Below are 8713 nucleotides of genomic sequence, written 5' to 3'. Positions count from 1 at the left end.
CTAACTAATAAAACAAAACTAATTACAAGCTGTTCATTACAGGTGAATCTTTCCAAGAAGTCACCCGGGAACTAAGCAGATCGGAGACCTTTATCGTTCGTGATTCCAATAATTAAAATTATTATAAAAATCGGGGTACTTTTTTAACAAAATAACAAGATTTTCGGGAGGATACATCCGACATTTGCAACCCGATGCAATTCTCAAAAAGGGATTATTGCACCGCAATAAAAAAAGAAATATAACTGAAAGTGCTCTCAACTGGTGCAGCGTCAATCGAAAAGAATTTACAATTTTGTCAAGTTTTTCAAGTTTGTCGCCACGAGCGAGTAGTTATTTAGTGGCGCAGGTTTGATTTACGACCCGTTAGGAAACAGGCTGTAACCCGTAAAAAAAGCAAAATTACTCTTTCTTAAATACAATGTTCCAATTTTTTAAATTTAAGTACTAAATAAAAAAATATTAAAAATGACTAACTTTTCCATTTTTTATTTACCTCAATCACCTAATGTACTCACCAAATTATTTCTTAAAAATATTTAACATCCACATTCGCATCCTCATCCGCGGATGTTAGCTTTTAAACATCCGCATCCGCGGATGTCTAAAATTCCACGTTCTCAACATCCCTAGTATCTACATATAGATCGTTCTATTTTTAAAAGTGAGGTGTCAAATGACAGGGCTTGGTCTGTATATTGCAATCGAGTTTTATTTTTTTTGAAACGGGTTGCCACCTGTTACTAATTTTATTAAAATTATTTAAAATGTTAAATGAACTAGATATTACAATATGGGTATCAATTGAAATTTGTTTGAAAATGCTTTACTTATAAACGTCACGTAGAAAGGTTGCCACATGTTTAAAAAATCAAACTGACTTTAATTAAGGGAATAAGGCATATATGTAGTACTTCTATATTGCTAGTAAATTCAAAGTCCATTCCCCAACATCAGAGTGTCGATATATTCAAAAAAGAAAGAGAGATCCGATAAGAGAATGTACCCAAACTGAAATTTTTACTTTTCAAAATTCAGGAGCGGTTTAACAAATTCTTATTGAAAAATAATTCACATAAAAAATTAACAAAAAATACAATATTTGTATATCTATGAGAAACACTGCAGCCGCTGTGGTGGCAAAGGATAAAGGTACCAGTTACAGAAGGACTTAGCATCAGTTGGCATTTCCAGTTGGCGTCAATAAGCACAGAACAGAAACGAATAGCGTGCTTTATTGGATTCGGTCAATTCATGGCGGAATTATACCAGGTGAAGCAAAAAATTTAGGATTTTTTTTCAAAAATTACTTATTGAAGCAGAAATACTCTAGGACCTAGAGTCTAGATGAACAAAAGTCTGACAGAGAGTAACTATTAAGAAAATGAAAGCAAATTTTTGCCGAAATGCCGATTCAGAATAAGAAAGTAGGCGCAGAGTTAAATGCTTCGATTCCGAAGCGCCCCGCAAATGAGAAATTGGTCATTTAATTTTCTTTTGTGGCGTATGTTTGGACTTTAGGGTGTATGTCGAGAATTTATTTACACTTTTAGCGGTGATAGCAGTAAATATATATCATATTCGCTGTAAAAAATTTCGAATTATGGCCCGTTCCATGCGTTCTTCAACTTGTCAAGTCAACTCCGCACAGGTGAAAACACAGTCTAAGAGCGTTTATGCATCAAAATTTAATTTTGAACAAAATTAGTTTGCGTTTACTGCGGTATGAAGGAAACATGATACCGTAAAATTTGTGTTTGTTTGTTTAATTATCTGAACCGCCCCTGTTATGACATGGCACTTCATTCTATGTAGTAGTTTACAAATATAAATACACGTATACTTCTACAATCACAAACATTTTCATAGGCTTTCTTTCTTTGATTTCGAATTGAAAACACATTGTGATTACATTGTACTAGCAATATAGAAGTATTACATATATGGAATAAGGTAACTGAATTATGTATATCAATATGGGTATCAGACAAAATAAAAAATTGGTCATATTAAGCAAGAAATAAGTGAAGAGTAAAAGCATTCCTTAGTTAATTTCAGATCATCAATGATTGACAATGTATGTATTTGTAATAAAATAACAAAACCGATGTTGTAAACCTTTGGTTTAACACAATTATTATTTTAGTTTAACTAAATTTGACTTAACAAACAGGTGGCAACCCTTTTCTTAGTATTTTCAAGCTAAAACATTCTTAAACCTCTTTCGTCTGACTCTCATATGGTGATACCTATCTATTTAAATAACCTAACTTCTTTAATTCCAATGTAATCTGATTTTTTTAACAGGTGGCAACCTTCTACATGTAGTTAAGAATTAAACCCTTTTTATACACATTTCTATTGATACCCATCTCTTAATAACTCATTTAACTTATTAAAAAATTTTAATTACATTTTTTAACAGGTGGCAACTCTTTAAAAATAATAAACCCCTATTGTATACAGGTCAAGACTTTTATCCTACACTTCATTTTTAAAAATAGAACGAATCGTGCAGATCTGATGACACCGACAAAAAAATTAAAAAATGATTTTATGCATTAGCAAAAAAAAACGCATTACTTCAAAAAGTGCAACAAATGAGCAAGTTTTTATTTCTTCTTTCGAAAGCTAAAAACCCGTACTATTTAATAAAATAATAAAAAATAACATATTTTTACATATTTTTTTTTATTCGTTCCATTAAAATTTACAATTTTTTTTGAATTTCGATAAAAAAAATGGTTTTTCTGGAATACCCTGTGTTTAGTTTTATTCCAATTATTTTAATCCTGTAGCTCTCTACTATCTATATGAAAATAAAAAACGTCAAACAAACATTTTATTTCAAAGAATGTATTTTTGACATTTGTTTCCGTGAAAAGCTTACGCATGACTATGCTCTTATTAATTCTTATTCTTAATTTTATAAATTTGTCGACTTTAGTGGCTTCCTGGCGGCATATAATTTCTTTCATAGGGAAATTTCTATTTAATTATTTTTAAATAAATTACCTTTACAAAAATACCAAGCACGTTCACATTGCAGACAACGAATTTTTCGATTTTTGCCCAATTAGGCGGCACTGTGTGCCGTAAGGAAATTTGACTCAAGAAAATTTCCTTTCCATCTCTTGTACATCATTTTATATGGAATTTTTGCTTTTCTTGAGAGCTGCATACTGCCCTTTACTTTACAAACCGTTTTTTTACTTCAACGCTAGTTTTGTATTGACCGACGAAAAAGTTATTATTAGGCGCCGCGAAACAAGGGAGCATTTCCAATTTTTGACTATAACTACGGGCAAATGAGTTTATCTTAAATAAAATGCTGTGAATCGCAGATCTCCAGTGGGTTTAAATTTGACTCATAGCTGGAGTGGTATAGCAAAATACATTGTCATCCCAGCCTGTCTAAGGCTAACAGCCAATTTCATGTAAGCAATTTAAGTGAAAAATGATTTCAACTTTTTGAATTTTATACGGAAATTGACAAAAAATAAAAAAGCATTTTCCATTTAAGTTGCTGGTGAAATCGGCAGTTAGCAATTGGTTTCATATTTAAATAAAAATAATAGAGAAAAAAAATAAATTCTATTTAAAATTTTCGATGGGCGGGACGACAATGTTTGGCTAGTGTAAAATTATATTTAACCTACTCAACAAAAACATTTTAAATATATGTATTAGACATGCCTATTAAGGTATCAATCGGTTAACGGCTCCCGATTAGGACTTAAATTGCATTTTCATAAGGCGGAACGGAATATTTATTGATTAATTCAATTTATATATCGATTGTAACAATTTGTGTAGGTATGCGCATTAAATACTGCCCACAGTCCCTACTTTAAAATAGACTTTTCACTTTGTTATTCTCTCAGCGCGCGTATTCACAATAGCTGCAGAGTTTTGCGAATTCTCATGACTTATTTACAAATGTACTTGTTACTTGGATAATTAGTAGCATGGGCCGCAGACAAACAGTGGGCGATGAGAGCTGGACGCGGTCACTAGACTTTTAAAGGTTCTTTTCTTGACTTATGTGAGTGTTGGTTGATTTTAGTGAATACATAAAGTAATTGACTAGTTAAAAAAAATAAAATTAAAATAAAATTAAGATCTGCGATAAAAATTACGGTAGTAGTGCACTTTAGCGAAAGTAGGTCAAAATGGACGGACAAGCTCGAGAGTGGTATCAATCGACGCGTCTTAACGCCAATAATAACAATCCGAGACCGGAAATTAACATTTTTAATTCATTAAAGAGTTATTTGCAAAAAAACCCTTGTACTTTCCGCACTATGTTTTGACGAATTTCACGCAAATGAATGGAATAATTGAACTCAATTTAACACGTATTTATTAGTTTTTATACATTTGTGATGTTTTAAGTGTACACTTTCGCGAAATTCTGTATTTCATAGCAATATTCCGATGGTGAAAATCCGCACTACAATCTTGTGTAGTTAATATAAATAAGATGGAGGAAAACTGGTGCTTTTTGTGAATAACTCTTTAATGAATTAAAAATGTGAATTTCCGGTCTCGAATTATTGTTGTGTGCATTAAAACGCGTCGATTGGTAACTCGCTTGAATTTTTTCATAAATTTTGGCCTACTTTCGCTAAAGTGCACTTTTACCGAAATTACGAAATTTATGTGTTTTAGTGCATTTTTATTGCTACACATTTGTGAATACAATCTAAATTATTTATTCGTAATTCCATAAATTTATTGACTAATTCACGCACGTGTATACAAAAATAAATATATTATTATATATGTGTGTATCTACATTAGGGTTGTCCAAAAAAATATATAGGCAAATTTACTTTTTTGATTTTTCCCGCTGCCACCCCCCAGAACTGAAAAATATCAAAAATAAAGAGACACGTATTTTTATACCCGAGCGCACTTGTGCACAAGGGTATTATAACTTTGTTTACATAACAGTTGTTTGTAACAGGCAAAACGATTCGATCAGAATGAAAAAAGAAATCGTCAATCAATACCCAAGCTAATTTATCCAAAATTGATGTTTGTAGTAATTCGTTAGCAAAAAATACGCTTATAATAAAATTTTGGGAAACTCGGTATGATTATTTTGCTTGCCACATAAATGCAAAAGGGTAAAAGTTATTGAAATCTGACTAAAACTACGCCCATTTTTCTATAACGTAAATTTCAGAAATGCTTGAAACTGCGATATTTCGAAATTTAAGGACGCTAATTTTACTCAAAATTGATACTAACAACAATCCCTTAAAAAGAAGTAACATTTTTATGGAATTTTGGAAAATGGGCGTGATGTCGCTCACATATATCTATATAAGTTTATCTCATTATATCTTAACTGATCGTTCTATCGAAGGTGTTTTTGAAATAGACGTAAAACCACCCCTGTTCACCACGTAGCGGTAGTTTTCGGAAAGGTGAAAAAACTATATTGAATACTTGCGCCGGGTATTTAATGTTCGGCTCCGACCGAACTTACGACTTTTTTACTTGTTTTATTTTGAAATCGGTTAATATTTACCCGTGCCGCCGGTGCTTTGAAGATTCCCATGTCTTTTATATGGGGAAAATAAATTTTTTCGTAGAAAGGTGGCAACCCCCTTCAAAAATAAACAATTTTAGTTTTGATGAAGAAATTTAATTATTTTATTGAGCCTTTAAATAAATTTAATATCTGACAACTCTATTTTTCAAATTTTATTACCCACAAAAAAAAATCGAGTAGAATGAAAAAAATAAACACATCCATTGAGCTGTTCGTGCGTGATGTGGTTATGAAAACATAAAATAATTATTAAATCACGCTAAGTAAAATATTGAAGTTAAATAAGCATCATAGTGTTATTGTTTGAAGACTTCTGAAGGGAAACATTCTTATTCGATCAAAAACTATATTTATTTTCATTGTATTTTTCCCATATAAAATACATGGGAAACTTCAAAGCCCCGGCGGCACGAATAAATATTAATTGATTTCAAAATAAAAAAAATACGTGTCTCCTTATTTTTGATATTCTTCAGATCTGGGGGTTGGCTGGAGGAAATTTTTTTTGGACCACCCTAATGTATATACATATATATGTATGTACTAATGTAATGTAAATTTGCACACGCAAAACACCTTCGTGCATATACAAAATTCTCTCTCTTTTAGCTAAACATCATCATTAAATAATGATCTCGTTCGTCTAGAACTACTAACAATAACAAACACACCGTCTAGTTAACACAGCTGATTACCTATACATACATTAATGTGCTACACGTTTAAATATACATATGTCAAAAGATAAGAGCTAGTTCACAGAAACTTTGATAATTATTTTGATTGAGCGTTTGTGAATTCGCCGGATCTCACAGCAGCAACCAGATGACATCTTTGATTTTCCACTGTCCTGCTTCTCGTATGATCGGCAACGCACAGTGGCGTTGTTCATCGTCCGTGGTACTCAAATATCAGCGTAGTAAAGATCAAGAGACTTCAACCAAATTTTCGGGTACAGTCGCCAGCAGAAATGCAAGTAGCTTAACGCTTAATAACGATCAGAATTTCGTAAAGCGAAAACAAACTGGTGCAACTGCGCAAAGCTTTTATAACGGTAAGTCATTTATCTTATCGGTGCAAAATCTATCTGATGTAATACTCAACTCTGTAAAAGGGCAAGTTTTTGCCTTGCTTGTCCTTGTCTAGCTCACGTATTTCATAATATTGTCATTTTAAGCAACGATCTGATTTTTAGGGCAACCATCCCCCTGACAAAGCTTCAGGGGGCAGAGAATGTGCCTTTTTTGCAAGGGGCAATCAAAACGCGCAATTTTTTGGTAGAAACGAAAACACCATAAATCTCCAACACGCTCAGAAGTATTTCTGATATCTTGAAAAGCTCTTAACCAGTTTTAGCTGTAAACAAAATGTTTTCAACAGAGTGTGATTGAATTTGACATTGCTCTCAGAAGAAGCATCCTATGAAGTCATATTGAACAAATTTTTTATGAATTTTGAATCGCTTGTTTATATTTTTTGGCATAATAGTACCTTAAAAGAGAGCTTACCTGAGTTGTCAATCACACCTTGTTTAATAAACCTCGGCTGGAAAGAGCTTTTACTTTGTACTTGTTTATCTAAAAAAAAAATTGCCATTTCATGGCGAAAATTCAAGCTCTCTCTGGCCAACGCTGATCTAAAGCAGGGATCACAAAAAACGTGTGCTGAGATTTTAAAGCGTCCTTTTATTAAAGAACAAACTATAATTAAAAAAAAAAAAGATTAAAAAAATAAATAAAATAAAATTAATAGCCAAAACTTGTCAATATAGGAGTGGCGTATAATTGTGTTACACACTTTATTAAGTTTTACGATTCAGAAATTTTTAATTGACCTTCTTTTCGAAGAAAATTAAAATTTATTAAATATACCACGAATTTTGTGGTATTTGGTGATAAGTTGTAACATTTTGCCGAAAAACGTTAAATTTTGTATATGTTCAACCTTAAACTTGAATAAGTTTTGTAGGAGTGAATTTATGGAAAATCATAAGAGACTTTTTTTACAGTCTTCATATTGCTTCAAAAATATGCATCGCTCATTCTATTTTTTGGAAAATAGAAATTTGCGATGGGCGACTTCTAAATCTTATATTGAGCGCTTTACTTTTGACAAGCGTCTTCATTCACTGTCTCGAAAATATTTCACAAAAGATTTTGATAAAAATATAATTTTTTGAACCAGCCTAATATTACGTTCAAATTGCCCCCATTTAACTTGTTAAATGAAAAAGAGCTTTTTGGAAAACAAAATCGTCCACATTGAACATTTAGAGTTAACTTTGACGGTTGTTTGATTACCAATAAAAAATCAAAAAAAAAATAAATTCAAAATCAAGTTTTTGTGTTTCAATTTGTTTTGAGCGAATGTCTGCTTCATGATATTAACGCATACGGATTACTTAGAGACTTCAAAATGTTTAGTTTGTATGCACTATTTATCTCTGCGTACGATGAGACCTCATGGGAAATAACTAATTACCGCTTTGGCGTCTTTATTTGGTGGGCAGACATGCATACAATTTTGGTATTTTTTGATCATTTTTAATTTTTAATATTTTTCAGAATATATGTACATTTTTTGAACGATGGCGTGTCAAATGAAAGCTTTTGGGTCTTTCTGATTAGCCAGAGCAGAAAGCTTTCTGATACAACTCTGCGTTGAACTGGTTTTCAAACGAGTTAAATGATTTAACTGGTTCAATTTTCCAACAACAATTGCATGCGATTTAACTTGTTTATGAACATGTTTTGTTCATTTAACTGGTTGAAGCCCATTTAACATGTTTAGCTCGTCAATTTGAACGTAGTATAATGTATGTATATTACATATGTACACTTTTAGCGCAACAATAAAAAAAAAATCGCTAGATGGATTGCATAACAAGGCTACTACAGATAAAAATAAAGATTAAGAATTGAGAGTGAGATTAAGATCAAGATATTTTTTCGAAAAATAATAAGTAAACTAAGCAACTTATAAAAAGAGAATAAAAATAAAACTCGTGCAAAGATTTTACAATTAAATTTATTACAATATATGTACATATTTATAGTGCAAATTTCTTTTCTGGAATTTTCTCTATTAGATTTCACTTCTTCCGTGTGTAAGGACTACATGCGCTCAGTATTTTTTATGGTACATTTTTTT

The 8713-nt window shown here is 31.6% G+C and overlaps 2 protein-coding genes across 3 annotated transcripts in view; both read left to right on the top strand.

The window, feature by feature from the left end:
* Positions 1 to 8713, top strand: part of LOC118746002 (uncharacterized oxidoreductase YjmC) — a 23354-nt gene that overhangs the window by 4290 nt on the left and 10351 nt on the right. The window contains exons 1-2 of one of the 2 annotated variants that reach the window (XM_036479719.1): positions 3967 to 4045; positions 6173 to 6617. The exons of the other annotated variant lie outside the window; for it this stretch is intronic. Coding sequence (XP_036335612.1) covers positions 6389 to 6617 — 229 coding nt within the window. The 5' untranslated portion in view covers positions 3967 to 4045; positions 6173 to 6388. Of the gene's footprint in view, positions 1 to 3966; positions 4046 to 6172; positions 6618 to 8713 lie in introns of those variants that run through there. 2 annotated transcript variants of the gene reach the window in all.
* LOC118746006 (ADP-ribose glycohydrolase OARD1) overlaps positions 1 to 8713 on the top strand; it is a 64741-nt gene that overhangs the window by 48325 nt on the left and 7703 nt on the right. The gene's annotated exons all lie outside the window — the stretch shown is intronic.

Source organism: Rhagoletis pomonella, unplaced genomic scaffold (genome assembly GCF_013731165.1).
Source record: "Rhagoletis pomonella isolate Grant_MI unplaced genomic scaffold, Rhpom_1.0 Rhpom_scaffold_00010, whole genome shotgun sequence".
In the NCBI taxonomy this organism is placed as follows: domain Eukaryota; kingdom Metazoa; phylum Arthropoda; class Insecta; order Diptera; family Tephritidae; genus Rhagoletis; species Rhagoletis pomonella.
The sequence above is the reverse complement of the archived record's forward strand: the minus strand, read 5'-3'. Positions and strand labels throughout refer to the sequence as shown.